This window comes from Lepidochelys olivacea (genome assembly GCF_965140295.1).
Source record: "Lepidochelys olivacea isolate rLepOli2 genome assembly, chromosome: 7".
Taxonomy (NCBI): domain Eukaryota; kingdom Metazoa; phylum Chordata; order Testudines; family Cheloniidae; genus Lepidochelys; species Lepidochelys olivacea.
Genome location: NC_140417.1, coordinates 30,086,835 through 30,103,848, shown reverse-complemented (window position 1 = coordinate 30,103,848; position 17,014 = coordinate 30,086,835). Strand labels below are relative to the sequence as shown.

At 53.7% G+C, this 17,014-nt stretch overlaps 1 protein-coding gene across 1 annotated transcript; it reads right to left on the bottom strand.

Moving 5' to 3' along the window:
- Positions 1 to 758: 758 nt before the first annotated feature.
- On the bottom strand, positions 759 to 8,404 carry NPAS4 (neuronal PAS domain protein 4; the record flags this gene model as incomplete). The annotated part of the gene is made up of 8 exons (XM_084635472.1): positions 759 to 2,446; positions 3,679 to 4,955; positions 5,442 to 5,580; positions 5,679 to 5,788; positions 6,476 to 6,725; positions 7,139 to 7,241; positions 7,686 to 7,834; positions 8,230 to 8,404. 8 exons carry the CDS (start codon positions 8,402 to 8,404, stop codon positions 2,418 to 2,420), a joined length of 2,232 nt encoding a protein of 743 aa, XP_084491598.1. The 3' UTR covers positions 759 to 2,417.
- Positions 8,405 to 17,014: the final 8,610 nt, after the last annotated feature.

The following is a 17,014-nucleotide window of genomic DNA, read 5'->3' as shown; positions in this document are numbered from 1 at the left end:
AGAGCTCCCACACCCCACCCTAGGGGCAGTCGCATTTCAGCACCAGGCGAGGGATCCCTGTATAATCAGCCCCCCCACCTCATCCCAGGAGCAGCTACATCTCAGTGCCAGATGAGGGAATCCCGATATAAACAGTTCCTGTGCTCCACTCCAGAGGTAGCTGTATCACCACAGCCACGGGTTAGCAATCCCCCATCCAATCTGTGTGCAGAGAGCGGGGGCCCTAGTTCACTAACCTGCCACTAGGGCACCCTGCCCTTGGTGCTGCTGACATGGGGGCTGATGTACAGCAGAACACATCTGGTTTCACCCTGCAGGGGGCAGCAGCGCTGCTAAGATGAGGGAAGAGCCAGGAGGTCTTGGTCACCACTATGCCATGCCCTGTAGCAGAGACCCAGGAAATCCTTGCTCAGGCTCACAGGATATGGGGATACCTGGCACAATAGGGGCCCTGATCTCAGGGTCTGTGCAATGCTCAGCACCATGGGGGCTCTGGGCTCAGTTGGGGTTTGTGCAGCATCTGGCCCAATAGGGCCCTGATCTCAATCGGGGTCTGTCCAGAGCCTGGTGCAACGGGATCCCCAATCTTGGTGAGTGTCTGTGTAGCTCCTGGCACAATGGGGGCCCCTGATCTCAAATGCAGCCTCACGATACAATTACTAACCCTCTCCCAAGGAGATAGCTTAAGAAATGCTCCACGTCATTTTTGTTAATTTCAGTTTTATTACAAAGATTTTGGCATTACAAATGCACTCACAGCGACACACACCGAAGAACGACTCCACGTTGTCCATGACCTGGTGCACAATGATCCGTATATATAATATAGAGATATATGTACAGCGATGGACACAATGATCTTTTTTGTTTTAAAAAAAGAAATCCCGTCGTTTTCCTGTACAAATATACATGTGTCTTACAATACTCCACATTTCGGCAATGTGCGAATTGGTAAAGAGTTAGAGGATTCAATCCTGATACTTGAGCGTAGACAACTCTACGGTTAGCGACAATGGCGCCTCTCTGGGCGTCACATCTTAACATTTGTTTATTTGTTATTTTTATCAACACCCCAAAAAGAAAGGAAAGGGGGGAAAAACCCCCATGGATCCTGATGTCTTACAGCTTATCCCTGTCATGGCACAGAGACTGCGCCCAACTCAGGATCCCACTCTGGAGAAGTTAGAAAATCATTCTTGTGGTTTTTTAAAAAAAAATTAAAGATCTATATATATTTATATCTATAAACATTTCTGTTCTACATTGGTATATTTCACCCTGCCCTGCCCACCCTAAGTGGGGGAGAGGGGTTTTTTTTGGTGCCAGGAATCATTCCGAGTAGCTCATTCTGGTGACAACGTTAAGCTCTGATCTGGAAGATGCTTGCAGTGGATTATTCCAGACAGGGTGAGTTAACATTCATGGGTGAAATTTCAAAATGAAACAACAATTAAAATGACTCCTGCTAAACAACTATCTCAGTCAATGCTGAGAGTCTCAAAGCTGGACCAGGGGCTGGAATGTCAGTCCCTTAGGGTAATGAATTCTTAGGCTCAGATCCTGTCTGACATGGATAACACAGGCTAGAGAATTTCACCCCATTACCCAAGCACGGAGTCCAGTGATTGGTGGTCAGGCTAGAGAGAGTCACCCAATCTGGGTTTACAGCCCACATGATGGAGAGTCCATCACATCCCCAGGCCATTTGTCAATCACCCTCCCCACTTAAACATTTGCCTTTTGTTCATTGCTCAGCTGCCCCTGTGCAAGAGCCTGTGATCAAGCCAGCTTTGACAGTCCCAGCCTAGAATCCCAGCAGAAGTCTCCCGGTGAAATGGACGTAGCCACAAACACTGTATTTTGCCCAAAAGCTCTGAGAAAAATCAGAGCTGGGCCAGTTGAATCTAGGGATTTTTTTTTTGAGTCAGGAACAGAAATGCAATTGCCAAAAAATGCCTGAACAGCCATGGGCCCTTACTGCGGTAGGTTAGATACCACCTACGCCCACCATTCTCGAGGGGTGGGGAGGCCAAAGCCAGGCACCCCTGTGCCTTGTTCCAACACTGGGTTGAATGCACGTGGGGGTGCAGGCCTTGGGGAGAGGTGACTGTACTATTTCTTATTAAATTACATACATATACTCACTACGAGTGAATACAGTTCTATGTGTAAAGCCACGTACAATGGTCCTTTCAAGAGCTCTGGTTGGCAACTCTAGCTTCGACAGCACAATGGTGGTCGTTTTGGGGGGGGGTATAAAAATGCTAGTTCTTCGCCCAAAGCTCACCCCAGGGACGCCCAGCCTGGCCCCCACTCCGGATGTGCACGGAGTCAGGTCTCAGCTCGAGTATAGGTGGAAGAAGCTCCTCAAAATATGACAATATGCCATACTTGGTGAAGTAAGTCACAGACTTATTTCAGAACGAAGGGTCACTTTCGCTTCCATCTGTAGGGAGACACAAAGCAAAGGGGGTGGGGAGTTAGAGGGAACGGGGCATCCCAGCCAGCTCCCACCACAAAGCCAGACCATGGTCTCCCCAACCTCTGTCAGGCATGACTGAGCTAGGACCAGCCCCCTCATGGATCTCCACTAGAGGGCGACCTGCTCCACAATGTTCCTCCCAGGCTAGCTACCTGGGAGAGGTTATTCTCCTCTACGTTCACAGAGGGGGAAACTCACACATGCAGCATGATAGGGTCAGGAGTAGAACCCAAGAGTCCTGATCCTATACTCTAACCACTAGTCCAGGTTCACTCAGTACTGGGAACAGAAACCAAAAGTCCTGGCTCCTCGGTTCCCTGCTCTAATCCACTAGATCCCACTCCCCTCCCGAGCTGGGATACATGAGGTGTCCCCTCGCTCCCAGCCTCCTGCTCTAACCGCTGGTCCCCTCCGAGCTGGGATAGAACCCAGGAGTCCTGGCTCCCAGCCTCCTGTTCTAACTGCTGGTCCCCTCCGAGCTGGGATAGAACCCAGGAGTCCTGGCTCCCAGCCTCCTGCTCTAACCCACTAGAGTCAGACCCTGACTCTCTCAATCCCTTGCCAGTTGCTCATGTGCTGTCCCCAAGTGGAAGCACCATTTTGCAATGCTGGCCTTGAGATGAATGCCACAGGCTGGTGCTCAGGACACCTGGGTTCAGTTCCCAGCTCCACCACTGCCTCCCCATGTGACATTGGGCAAGTCACTGACTCTTTCTGGGCCTCAGTTTCCATCTGTAAAATGGGGAGGATAATCCCGCCTATGTCTAGAGCTTGTGATCTCGGTGGGACAGGGACTGCATCTGTGCAGTGCCCAGGCTGACGGAGACCCTGATCTCGGTCAGGGTTGGTGCAGTGCCTGGCATGACGGGGCCCTCTATCTCAGCCTAGCTGCCTTTACATAGTGCCCTGGCAGCAGCCTTGGAAATGGTCACACAGCTGAACTGGAGCCATGGGACGTGTAACCGGGGAGGGACAGGTTACATTTTGGAGGGCAGGGGGCAGCATGCACGTGCCTTAACTGGTGGCAGATGTGCTGCAGTGCAGGGTTGGCTCCCTGGAAGAGTGATGTGCCCCATGGTGGGGGCAAATGGGTGGCCAGCAGGGGATCCCTACAGTCCATATCCACGCAGCCTGAATTCCTGCACTGACCCGGTCCCTTCCCCCCGCCCCCACCTGGCACTGCCTCTGCCCCTTACCTTCATGGAAGCTGTCTTGCAGGTGGCTCTGGAGTTGATACAACTCATCTAACCCATCACAGGGCGACCTTGAGGCACATGCCTCAAAGACTGTTTCATAGGAGGCCAGTTCTTCCAGAAAGCACTGCTCTTCTGGAGACAGGTCCGTGGAGGGCGAGGGAGCCAAGGTCCCACTGCCGCTCTCTTCGGCGTCCAAGCTTAGTGGACTACTGACGTTCCCACCACAGAAGTGGTGGTGGAGGGGGCAGCGGACACCGGTGCCACCCTTCTCGAACAGAGAGGTGGACAGGTCCTGGAGAAGGTTCTCCACGGTGTCCTCTTCCAGGAGGCTCTCCTCTGGGCAGGAGAGGAAGGAGAAGTCAATGCTCCTCCAGCTCTTGAGGGGCTGGAAGTCCAGGCAGGGGCTGGGCATGCCAGCTGGCAGGGAGGAGCTGCGGCTGACCTGGCCTTGCTTTGCCTGGAGGGAGAGCTCCGTGGAGTGGAAGGAGCTGAAGTCTTCAGCCAAGCAGCTGATTTGCCTGGCCAGCAGGTCAATCTCAGTCTTTTCTTTTTCAGAATATCTGAAGAAGGTCTGTTTGATGGGCGAGGCCTCCGGGGTGAGCACCCCCTCAGGCACCATGGGCACATCAATATAGAGGGGGGCTCTGACCTCCGGCAGCGTCATGATGGTGCAATCCCCATTACCGGGGCTGTCAGGAGTGGGCGGCAACTTCTCATAGAGAGCACTGCAGTTCTCCGGAGGGTAGAGGAGCTCAGAGGAAGTGGTGGTGGTGGAAGTGGTGGTGGGAGGGGAGGTGGCTGTGTTGGGAGGGTAGGACTCCTGGGTCCCAAACATGAAGGTGCAGCCCTGGTGGGGCGTGTAGGGAGGCGTGCAGACAAAGTCCTTGCCGGAGCCACTTGGGTTGTCCCTCCGGAAGGCCGGCTCGTAGGCAGTGGGGAAGAACACATAGCTGAACTCAGTGTCTTTGCCTGGCTGTCCCAGGGTGGAGCTGGGGGCCTCCTCCATGGAGGAGAGATTGCCCAGCTCCATGGTCATCGATGCTCCCTCGTGGCTCAGGCTGGCGCCCTCTGCATACTCCAGGCTGGCGAAATCGAAGGAGGGCACTGGGGCGGCACCGGTGGGTGTGCCGGACAGGGGCGTGAAGACCTGGTCGGGGCTGGAGAGCTGCGCCGGGGACAGCAGCCCCTCAGAGCAGGGCGGCGCGGCGCTTAGCACGTAGGCCACCTGCGGCTCCTCTGAGGCCAGCTGCTGACGCAGGCACCAGGCTTCCGAGTCACTGGGGACCAAAGGGAGGCAGGGTTAGTGCTGGAGCTGGCAGGAGTGACCCCCCCCCCCAGCCCCAGGGCTCTCAAATACACCCGCCTATTGCACCACGGACACACAGACCAGGCTCTGGACAGGGAGTCAGGATGTCTGGGTTCTATTCCTAGCCCCTGACCTTGGGCAGACCCCTCCCCCTCTGTGGGCCTCAGTTTCCCCTCACACCATCTGTCTATTTAGACTGTGAGCTCTTTGGGGCCGGGACCATCTCTCGTGCTGGGTCTGTGCAGCGTGCAGCACAATGGGGCCCTGATCTCTGCAGGAGCTATGCAACACCCAGTTCAATGGGATCCCCGACCCTGCCTTGGGCTCCTGGATTCTAGCCCAAACCAAATCAGGGCCTGATCCCAGAAGCTACTGAGTGCCCAGGCCTCTCAGTGAGGGGAACGCTGTCTGGCTCGGGGCTCCGTAACCCAGGAAGAGGCTGGTTGCATGCAGTTACCTGATGATGTAGTTCTGGCAGGTGATGGGGATCTCAGTGCTCTCCATGCATGCCAGGGAGTAGATCCAAACCCAGCTGACACCATTCTTGGTCTGGAGTCGGACGACCATTTCCACCTGTGGCTCACCAGCATTGCCCACTGCAGGGGAAGAAAGAGGGCAGGGGATTAGTGTCATGGATCCTCTGGAGCCCAGCCCAGCCCTCAGTAGCTCGGGGTGGAGAGGAGGAGATACTCACACAGGCGGCAGTGCTGGGCTGAGGCATGGCTCAGGTCCTCTGGGTGCATCAGGCTGTACCACGACCGGCATAGGAGCTCACTCTTCTCAAAGCCCAGATGAAAGATCACACTGCAGGGGAGCCAAGCAGAGGAGACCATTGAGCACTCAGGGGGAGCGGAAAACAACCCACAGAGCAGCACCGAGCTGGGGCCCAGAACACCTGGGTTCTACTTCCGGCACTTGGAAGGGAGTGTGTGGGGGGGTCTAGTGGGTTAGAGGTGGAGACGGGACTCCTGGTTCTCCTCCCAGCTCTGCCACTCAACTTGGGCCAGTCATAGGATCATAGAATATCAGGGTTGGAAGGGACCTCAGGCGGTCATCTAGTCCAACAATCCCCAATTTTTGCCCCAGATCTCTAAATGGCCCCCTCAAGGATTGAACTCACAACCCTGGGTTTAGCAGGCCAATGCTCAAACCACTGAGCTATCCCTCCCCCAAAGTTCTTCCCACTCTTGCTGCCCTTGTTTCCCCTCCTTATGTTTGAACAGAGGAAGCAGGGATTGTCTTTCATTCTGCATCTGTGGAGCTCCTGACATGATCAGGGACCGTGGTTCATAGACTCAGCCCAGGGGCCCATGTAGCCTGGTACCCCAACTTTTACAGATGCCCAGAGCAGGGTTCATGGCACCCCGCAGAGATGGGGTAACCACTCCCTGATTTTCTTCCTAACCCTTTCACGCAACTCCTTATGCCCTAAATCAGGACATGCCAGAAGGTCCCTTCTCCCCCTGTGCTGAAGGCTGAGCCCCTCCTCACCTCTCTGAGATGTCCAGGATGGCCAGGTCCTTGCTGTGCCGGCTCTCGAAGGAGGCCAGGAAGAGTGAATTGTGGCTGAGCCGTGGCTTGGGCTCTAGCGGGGTGCAGAAGGCCATGAAGACAGGGTTGGTGGACCAGTAGGAGCCGGGTGGTGGCTGATGGAAGCGGCCCCGGATTAGGACCAGCTTGTTCCCTGCGCTCTGGCGCCGCACAGTCTTGGAGGTGTTGAAATGGCACCGGAACAAGCGGTCTGGAAATCAGCAAGGGGAGAAGATGGTGAGTGTGTGGGGCAAACGTAGGGAGTCTTGGCATGCAGGGAGGGAGCTCACAGAAGAACTTAATGCACTGGGAAGTGTCAACTCCAGGAATATTAGATTAGTACAGGAGTGAATCTATCCTCCCATGCCCATCTCTAGCTATCCACCCAGCTTTGTATAAGCCCGTCCACCCACCCATCTCTCCCTCTCATATTTCCATAGTATCTGAGCTCTCTCTCATTTCTATGTCCATTTGAATACTCTGTATAGATGTCTCTACCCTCTGTCCCTCCTTGGCCAGCTGCTCAGATCCTCCGCTCTGCTCTTTCTCAGTTTTCATGCTCTTCCCAAGTGGCATCGCATGCAGAATGATTTCAACGCAAGCCCCAATCACACAAGGACCCACCTGTATCAGTTGGGGAGGGCAGCGCCAGCTGATTCCTCATCACAAAGTGGTCGGTGGGGTCAATGATGTCGTAAATACTGTCTCCTTGGGCTACCAGGTCCACCTGGGGGGTGAGGTAATAGCGAGATGTTAGCTCACACTGTCATGCAACACAAGGAACAGGCTGCTCGGAGCTGAAGCCCAAGGGTTGGCAACACACATCATTGTGCCAGGATTTCTGTGTGGTCATATAACACAGATCGACATTTGCCAGGGAGCTGTGTTTTTATGCTTCACAAGCTATCAGTGTCTATGTTAGAAACACTGCTTAACAACAGGCACAGGGGAAATACACAGTGAGATCCTCACTGGTTAACTCTAGAAATAGCCATCATCTCTCTCTCTCTCTCTCTCTCTCTCTCTCTGTCTCTGTCTCCACATGCATCCCTCTAGCTATCCACCCACCCCAAATACACATACCCCCTCTCCCCCAGCTCTGTAGTATGTACAGGAGCGGGAGAGTCGGTGGTAGATAGTCCGGCCACCGGCTCGCCGCCGGAGCCCTTACCATCGAATGGCCCAGGTGCTCTGCTACGTTCTCCGAGACGTAGATCAGCTTCCCTTCGCCGGTGAACGCCAGGAGGAAGCCTGGGAGCGTCTGCACGAACTCTTCCAGGTCCTGGGATGACAGCAGGCTCTCCAGCCCTCCCAGGGCACCTGTTGTGGAAGAGGAGCGGGAGTCAGGATCCAAAGCCCTTTCGATGCATCGCAGCCCGGCCGCACCATGGACAGCGACCCGCAGCAGCCTGCCGCTTCAGAGCCACGGACAGCGACTCCACCGCCACCCGGGCAGCACCGTGGACAGCGACCGGGACTCAGTGCCCCTAGGCCATGTAGCTTCAGCACCACGGACAGTGCCACGAGCCTTTCACCCCTACCCCGGCCCCCTTGGCTGGAGGCGCCCCATAGGCGGACACCCACCAGGCACTGGTGTCTAACAGGTGTCCGTCCGGGCACACTGGCTCCTCACTTCTCCCTGCCCAGTGCCAGCCAGGCAACGCGTCTCCCTCGCTCACTCTCTCTCTCTCCCTCTCTCTCTCGGTGCTGGTTACCTTTGGCGAAGAAGATGGACTTGCGGGTGTAGATACAGGCCAGCGACATGATGTGCAGGTAGGAGAGCCGGACTTTGTCCCCTTCCGGGATGGGCAGCAGCTCCTTGAGATTGCGGATCTCGGCGTTGATCTGGTCCCGCCGCGCCTTGGAGGCGCCCTTGGTGGAGCGGTACATCTGGACTTCTCCACGCTCGGCCCTTGCCGGCGGTCGGTCGGTCCGTCTGGCTGGCTGTGTGGCTCCCAGATTCCTGCCGGCAGATCTGGTTGAGAGCCTCAGCCTGCATCCCGGCTTTTATAGGCTGCTGGGAGTGTGGGCACTGGCATGGTAAGGAAAGTGGGGCGGGAAGATTTGCTCAGATCAATGGAGGGACATGGCTGGGAAGCTGCTCCCCCCTCCCCTCTACCCCCTCCTTCTATGTGCTGGGGGAGCCACACGTCACCCTCTCCTCAGTGACGTGATCAAATGAGGGAGGGGGAGTGGAGGAGGCAGAAACACACTGCACCGAATTAGGAGAAAAGCAGCTAGAGGAGAGACTTGACTGTTGGAATCACACCTAGCTCCAGGCTAAGCCTGCCCTGCTCCTTCCCAGAGTCCAACCCTAACTCTTACACTGACTTCTTGGTGAAGTATTCTGTAGGGGAATCTAATTTAATCCTATCTATCCATCCATCCATCCCCCCTCCATCTATCTACCACTTTCTCCTTCCATCCACCCCCTTCCACCTATCTACCCCTCTATCCTTCCATCCCTCTTCCTTCTATCTACCCCTCTATCCATCCACCCCTTCCACTTATCTGTCCCAGTATCCCTCCATCCCTCTTCCATCTATCTACCCCTCTATAAATCCACCCCTTCCATCCTTCCATCCCCCTTCCATCCACCCCTTCCATCTATCTACTCCTCTATCCATTCACCCCTTCCACTTATCTGTCCCAGTATCCCTCCATCCCTCTTCCATCTATCTACGCCACTATAAATCCACCCCTTCTATCTATCTACCCCCTACATCCATCCATCCATCCATCCACCCTTTCCACTTATCTATCCCAGTATCCCTCCATCCCTCTTCCATCTATCTACGCCACTATAAATCCACCCCTTCTACCTATCTACCCCCTCCATCCATCCATCCATCCATCCATCCATCCATCCACCCTTTCCACTTACCTATCCCAGTATCCCTCCATCCCTCTTCCATCTATCTACCTCTCTATAAATCCACCCCTTCCATCCTTCCATCCCCCTTCCATCCACCCCTTCCATCTATCTACTCCTCTATCCATTCACCCCTTCCACTTATCTGTCCCAGTATCCCTCCATCCCTCTTCCATCTATCTACGCCACTATAAATCCACCCCTTCTATCTATCTACCCCCTACATCCATCCATCCACCCTTTCCACTTATCTATCCCAGTATCCCTCCATCCCTCTTCCATCTATCTACGCCACTATAAATCCACCCCTTCTATCTATCTACCCCCTACATCCATCCATCCATCCATCCACCCTTTCCACTTATCTATCCCAGTATCCCTCCATCCCTCTTCCATCTATCTACACCACTATAAATCCACCCCTTCTACCTATCTACCCCCTACATCCATCCATCCATCCATCCATCCATCCATCCATCCATCCACCCTTTCCACTTATCTATCCCAGTATCCCTCCATCCCTCTTCCATCTATCTACCTCTCTATAAATCCACCCCTTCCATCCTTCCATCCCCCTTCCATCCACCCCTTCCATCTATCTACTCCTCTATCCATTCACCCCTTCCATTTATCTATCCCAGTATCCCTCCATCCCTCTTCCATCTATCTACCCCTCTATAAATCCACCCCTTCCATCCACCTACCCCTCTATCCATCCATCCATCCCCCTTCCATCTATCTACCCCCTATCCATCCACCCCTTCCACCTATCTATCCTTCTATCCCTCTTCCATCTATCTACCCCTCTATATATCCTCTCCCCTTCCATCTATCTACATAAGAATGGCCATACTGGGTCAGACCAAAGGTCCATCTATCCCAGTATCCTGTCCTCTGACAGGGGCCAATGCCAGGTTCCCCAGAGAGAATTAACAGAACAGGTAATCATCAAGTCATCCATTCCCTGCTGCCCATTCCCAGCTTCTGGCAACAGAGGCTAGGGACACCATCCTTGCCCATCCTGGCTAATAGCTGATGATGGACCTATCCTCCATGAACTTATCTAGTTCTTTTTTGAATCCTGTTATAGTCTTGGCCTTCACAACATCCTCTGGCAAGGAGTTCCACAGGTTGACTGTGTGTTTTGTGAAAAAATACTTCCTTTTGTTTGTTTTAAACCTGCTGTCTATTCATTTCACTTGGTGACCCCTAGTTCTTGTGTTATGAGCAGTAGTAAACAACACTTCCTTATCTACTTTCTCTACACCAGTCATGATTTTATAGACCTCTATCATATCCCCCTTAGTCTTCTCTTTTCCAAGATGATACGTCCCAATCTTATTAATCTCTCCTCATATGGAAGCTGTTCCGTAGCCCTAATCATTTTTGTTGCCCTTTTCTGAAACTTTTCCAATTTCAATATATCTTTTTTGAGATGGGGCAACCACATCTGCAAGCAGTATTCAAGATGTGGGCATACCATGGATTTATAGAGAGACAATATGATATTTTCTGTCTTAATATCTATCCCTTTCTTAAGGATTCCCAGCATTCTGTTAGCTTTTTTGACGGCTGCTGCACATGGAGTGGATGTTTTCACAGAACTCTCCACAATGACTCCAAGATCTCTTTCTTGAGTGGCAAGAGCTAATTTAGACCCCATCATTTTATCTGTATAGTTGGGATTATGTTTTCCAATGTGTATTACTTTGCATTTATCAACATTGAATTTCACCTGCCATTTTGTTGCCCAGTCACCCAGTTTTGTGAGATCCTTTTGTAGCTCTTTGCAGTCTGCCTGGGATTTAAGTAGTTTTGTATCTACCCCTCTATCCATCTATCCCACTTCCATCTATCTACCCCCTATATATCCATCCATTCTGATACCATCTACCTGTTATCCATCCAACCCCTTCCATCTATCTACCCCCTATATATCCATCCATTCTGATACCATCTACCTGTTATCCATCCAACCCCTTCCATCTATCTACCCCTCTATCCACCCATCCATCCCCCTTTCATCTATCTACCCCTCTATATATCCATCCCCATTCCATCTAGCCAGCTATGTGTAGATCCCCACTCCATCTATGTACCCCCTTAGCTATCCATCCCTATACCATCCCCCCCATACCATCTACCCATCTATCTAGCAACCCATCCATACCATCTATCTAGCTATCTAATCTAAAATATGCAAAACATTGTCTCAAGGAATATGTTTGATACATTCCTTAAAATTATCTTTTCAATCTGTGAACAACTAACTCCTTTTGATGGCTGCAGTTGTTTTCTTTTTCTTTGCCTTTCCATACAGAGGCCTTGTATTAAGCCTCCCCACCCCACCCCGTCCAGGTAGCATGTCTCTCCAGGTTTTAAGAGCATTTCCACAGAGCAATGCTGGGCAAGTTTGGGGGGTTGCTTTTCCTCATCTTAGTGCCATTAAAATAATGTTTTTCAAAATGGGATAAAAATAAAGGCAACTTCTGAAAAGCCCAAAGAAGTCCCACACTGTGTGTGTGTGTCGCATTGTTAGGAGAGCAATTGTGTCAAATGCAGTGACAGAGCTGAAGCGCCACGCTCAATGGAGTAACCTAAATTGGGTAGCTAGGTTTTGCATAATCTCGTCTTCCATATTAGGAAAGAAAGTACAGAGCTGAATAACCCTACATTGCCCAGAAAGCCATTGCACCTGTTTTGGAAATCTGTGACAGTTAACAGCACACTTATTTGATTTCTAATGATGCAGGGAACTGGGGAACCCACAGCACCCTTAGCACCCACACGAGGGCTGCTGTGTATGGGTCATTTTACACTGCTTTCCTTATTTAGGCAGTTTAAGGAATTATACGACTTTCCAAAGTCACTTTTTAAGGGATAGGCCCTGTCTCTAGTTTCTCAAATGGTCTGTTCACTACCATTGTGCAATGTACAACAACGAGTCTCAGCGAATTCCCTGTGCAGGCACGGCACCCTCTGTGGATTCGAGCCTACTGCAGAATTTCTTCACTCTTCTGTTTTGTAAGATGGTCGTTTCGTTAAACCTGGCATTTCCAGAGCTGCCAACAGAACGAGGAGTCCTGAGGCTTCCAGCCCACCCTGCTGTAATCCATTAGAGCAAGGGAAGGGGTATCTATTGGGATAGAGCAGGGGAAGCTGGGAGTCAGGATTCCTGGGTTCTATCCCTGGATTTGGGAGGGGAGTGGGGTCTAATGGGTTAGAGCGGGGGGGGGGGCTGGCAGCCAGGACTCCTGGGTCCTATGCCTGGTTCTGCGAGCCAGGGTGCTGGAACAATTTGTATAATGGGAGTGCTGAGAGTCATTGAACCAAGCTGTAAACCCTGGATATAATGGAAACCACTTCAAGCTAAGGGGTGCGGCAGCACCCCCAGCACCTCTAGTTCCAGCATCTCTCTCTGTGAGCAGTGGGGGATCTAGTGGTCAGAAGGGAGGGGTGGGGGCTGGGAGTCAGCTTCCTTGGGTGTATTATAGGACGCCACTGATCTGAGTTGTGGGAAGACAGCCACCAGCTTTCTATCCTTTAGGAATGTGATGCTATAAATAGACACAAAGGGAGCTTTTTTCTGTTTTTGGCTTGCAGCTCCGACGTCAGCCTGTTATCTAGGGCTGTGCCCTCGCAGCGTAACCCAGCTCAGCTCAGAGCTGAGTGGGCGCATCTTGAATAAGAAAAGAGTCTTTGGATTGTGGGGGTGGACCTGAAGCCTTAACTCCTATAAAAGGAAAGAGCTGAGGACCGGGAGAGGCAGCCAGCGCCCCGCCAATGCCGCATGGCTGCTTCCATCCCAGGCTGAGAAAATCTATTTTTGGGAGTCTCTGACTTTAGGAGAAGGCACAACAAGGATGTGTGGCAAGTAAACAGCACCTTTCACCCAGTGCCTTGGTAAATGGAATGACCCAGGGATAGAACCCAGGTGTCCTGGCCCCCCAGCACCCCTGCTCTAATGCCCTAGACCCCACGCACAGCTGGGGATAGAACCCAGGAGTCATAACCCCTTAGCTCCCTGCTCTATATACCAGCCATCACCCATGCAGCTACTGCCCTGGCATTGAAGCACGGGGCACTAGAGGTTAACCTCTTCTCTTCTTACTAGGCAGGGTGCGGGCAAGGGGAGGAGTCGCATGTGCCAGCCGGTCCCAGCCCAGTCCCTCCAGAGGGTGAGTGAGTGGCTAAGAACCACTGGCTGGGAGCTCTAGATGATGATGTGCTGTGGGGCAGGCCCAGGGCACCCACCCCAGGGCCAGCTGTGGTGCTGATATGACCCCATGTCTCTGGGTCAAGCTGCAGGACCAGATCTTGCTGAGATAAATGAGGCTCCCTGGGGGTCATCACTTTGCATGAGCAGGGTTGGGCCAGGGCTGGGCAGTCAGCTATTGGATGGGGTCTGGCACAAGGGGACCTTAAAGCCCTGCTGACACCAGAGCAGCATTCGGCATCCCGGGAAAGGTCTCCAGCTGGGGCAGTGTCAAAGCAAGACTCCACGACCGCCTGCCCAGAGTTTGGGCTCTGGGGCCTGTTCAGCCCCTCTGCTCATCTCCCACAGCCCACCGCCCCTCAGCCAGCCACTCCTCTCTGCCTGGGAGCTGGCTCAGAGCTGGTGCCCCTAGAGGGGAAAGGCCCTATGTCCCATTCCCAGAGCCTTATACTCAGCCAGTGCCCCCAGTCTGCAGCTAGATCGCAGCCAGTGCTGCCTAGAGGGGAAAGGACAGGTACCTCACTCCCTCTCTTTTCTTTGTGCTATGGAAAGGGCAGGCTCCACTCACCATCGTCCATGGAGTCCCAGGGCCAGGATTCCAGGAGCCATTTTACCCCAAGAGGAAGAGCTCCACCCCCAGCAGTGCCCCTTTTAACATGGTGCCCTCTAAGTTCAAACACAGCCCTCCACCCCCATGAGCTGCTGTGTTTGCAGGCTCCCTCTCCCTCCGCCCCCCCCCCCCAGCCCTTCCCTGCCTGCTGCCTGCTACCAGACAGGGTGCGGTGCTCGTGCTCTCCCAATGAGTTGAAAACCATAGCCTCTCTTCTCTTTGTACCCATCTCTAGTAGCTCAGCCCCAGTGTGTGTGAGGAGTGGGGGTTGGCATGGCCCTGTGGGCAGGTTGGGGGGGTTGGCTAGCTCTGCTCCTCAGCTGTGGCTGGAATCCGGGAGCCAAATGACTCAGGCTGCGTCGCTCCTGAGTCACCCCCTTGTGGAGAGAGGGGTCCAGGGATGGGGTTGCTGACCCCGAGCCCATCTGCTCTGGGAGCCTGCCAGGTCCTTTCATCCCCCCCACCTGGTGTTTCATTCAGGATCTGAATCAAACAACTAAAAAGAGAAACCTGGAGGCTAAAAATAGCTCTGGAGTCTGTGTAATTTAGTGAGTGGCGAAGCGACTCAGCCCCGTAACAGCCAGTCCCTGCCAGAGCCAGGCCGGGGGCGGGGATAGGCAGTGCCAGCCAGCTGGCAACAGGACAGGGGCACACTGCCTTCTATCCTAGTCAGACACCGGGGCTCACGCTGCGGGGAGCTCATCATGGACAGGCATGGACCTCATCTACTGACATGGAGTGACAAACAGTGACACACACCAACACTCCCCACTATGAACCGATGCACCAACATGTAGTAACACACACTGACACACAAGCTGTCATGCACTGACACACAACACACCCTGAGAGTCACTGGCATGTGAGTCCTCGCACAGACACGTACCCATACACGCCGGCCATTACATGCTGTCACATGGGCCCAGGCCGGATGCTATCCCCACACCCACACAGGCTTGTAGTACCCTAGAAACGACAGGCCTGTATCCCATTCCCCTTTCCCCCCTCCTGAGCCAGCCAGACCCCCTGCCTGGGGCCTGGATCAGAGCGGGTGCCCCCTACTGGGGAAAGGCCCCATATCCCATTGCCTGCCCCCTGAGCCAGCCAGTCCCCGGCAGCTGGCATCCCTAGAGGGGAAAAGGCCTTGGCTAGCTCTACCTGGGAGCTGCCCTCATTTCCGGACTCCTTTTATCAGGTGCCGGCGAATGTCCTGATGATGCTCCAGCACTGAGGACGATTTTCCAGGTAACTGTTTCTAAATGCAGCTTGCAAGCGTCCCATCCACGTCAGAACCCAGGGAGGGGACAGATTGGCGGGAGCGCATGTTAGCTGAGCAAGGGCATAGACACAATGGCAGTGAGTGGAGGCTGTGAAGGGGGGACAGTGGCAGGGTCAGGGAATGTATGGAGAGGACCCATTGTGTTAACCTGCTTAAATAAAATCACCCCCTGCCACTTTCCACCTGTTGCTTTTGATGACACAAAATGAACAATTTCTACTCCTCTGTCCAACCTGCCAATCCCCCACCTTGCTCAGAACCCCTACATGATATGGGGGGCTGGCTGGCTCAGGGGACAGAGACTGGGGTAGACGGTTGTTCCCCTCTAGGGTGCACCAGCTCCAACCAGGCCCCAGGAATGGGGGCAGGCTGGCTCAGGAGGACAGAGAATGGGGTACAGGGTTGCTCCCCTCTAAGGGGAACGAGCTCCAATCAGGCCCCAGGGATGGGGACAGGCTGGCTCAGGGGGACAGGGAATGGGACATTTCACCTTTAATGGACCTTGGCACCAGTCTGGCTTCAAGGCAAGGGGACTGACTGGCTCGGGGGGTTAGGAATGAGCTCTGGGGCCTGTCATTCCTAGGGCACCATGACTGTGTGTTTTCTATTAGTGTTTTCAGTGGGTTCTGCTCCCAGTTCTGGGGCAGGGGGCTAGTGGGTTAGACTTGGGGTGCTGGAATCCAGCACTCCTGGGTTCTATCCCCCACTGCAGAGTGGGGATCACAGCCCCCTGCCTTAGTCTGGCTGCTGTTGCTCTGTGGCCCCCAGAAGGGCTGAGGGACTGTGCCCCCCACCCCAATTGCCATCGGCATCTTTACCCCACCGAAAAAGGCTCTTTGCTCCTATTTTTAGACCCACTCCCAGGTTTTATATAGCTCTGAACGTTCACGTCCCCCTGCGTCCCCCGCTGGCGCGGGAGGGGAGAGCAAGAAAAATATCTACCAAGGTCCCTTCTTCATCGAAAATATCTCAGCAGTTGCCATGGCGACCCGCCCACAGCTTCACCTCCCAGCACAAGAGGCTTCACAATACAGAGGGGCTGGAGGCTTTTTATAGACCCAACGTGCGAAAGGAGAGTGGGGACTGGGGGGACGGAGCCAGTGGGATTGGCTAGTGGGCCCCCCCCAGTGTGGAAAGTTCAGACCCAGCCACCCTCCAACATCTACCCCTCAATACAAATGCAGAATGGGGTTTCAGGATTTTAAATGGGCTGGTTCTTCATTCCCACCAAGCCCATTCTGCCCCCCTACCCCCTGCTCTAACCCACTAGTCCCACTCCCTTCCCAGTTCTGGAGCAGAACCCAGGCATCCTGGCTCCCAGCCCTCTCTACCCTCCCAGAACTGGGAACACAATATAGATTTAACACCTTCCCAGGAATGATGCACCATTAGAGCCTGCTTGAGAGGGGAAGGCAATACTGGGCAAGGTGGTCTCACGTGGTTGACCCAGGGGACTGGGGAAGAGGAAGTGAATAGTGCCTCAAATGCCATATTGTTCTAGGGCCACCCTCCTGCAGGCAGCC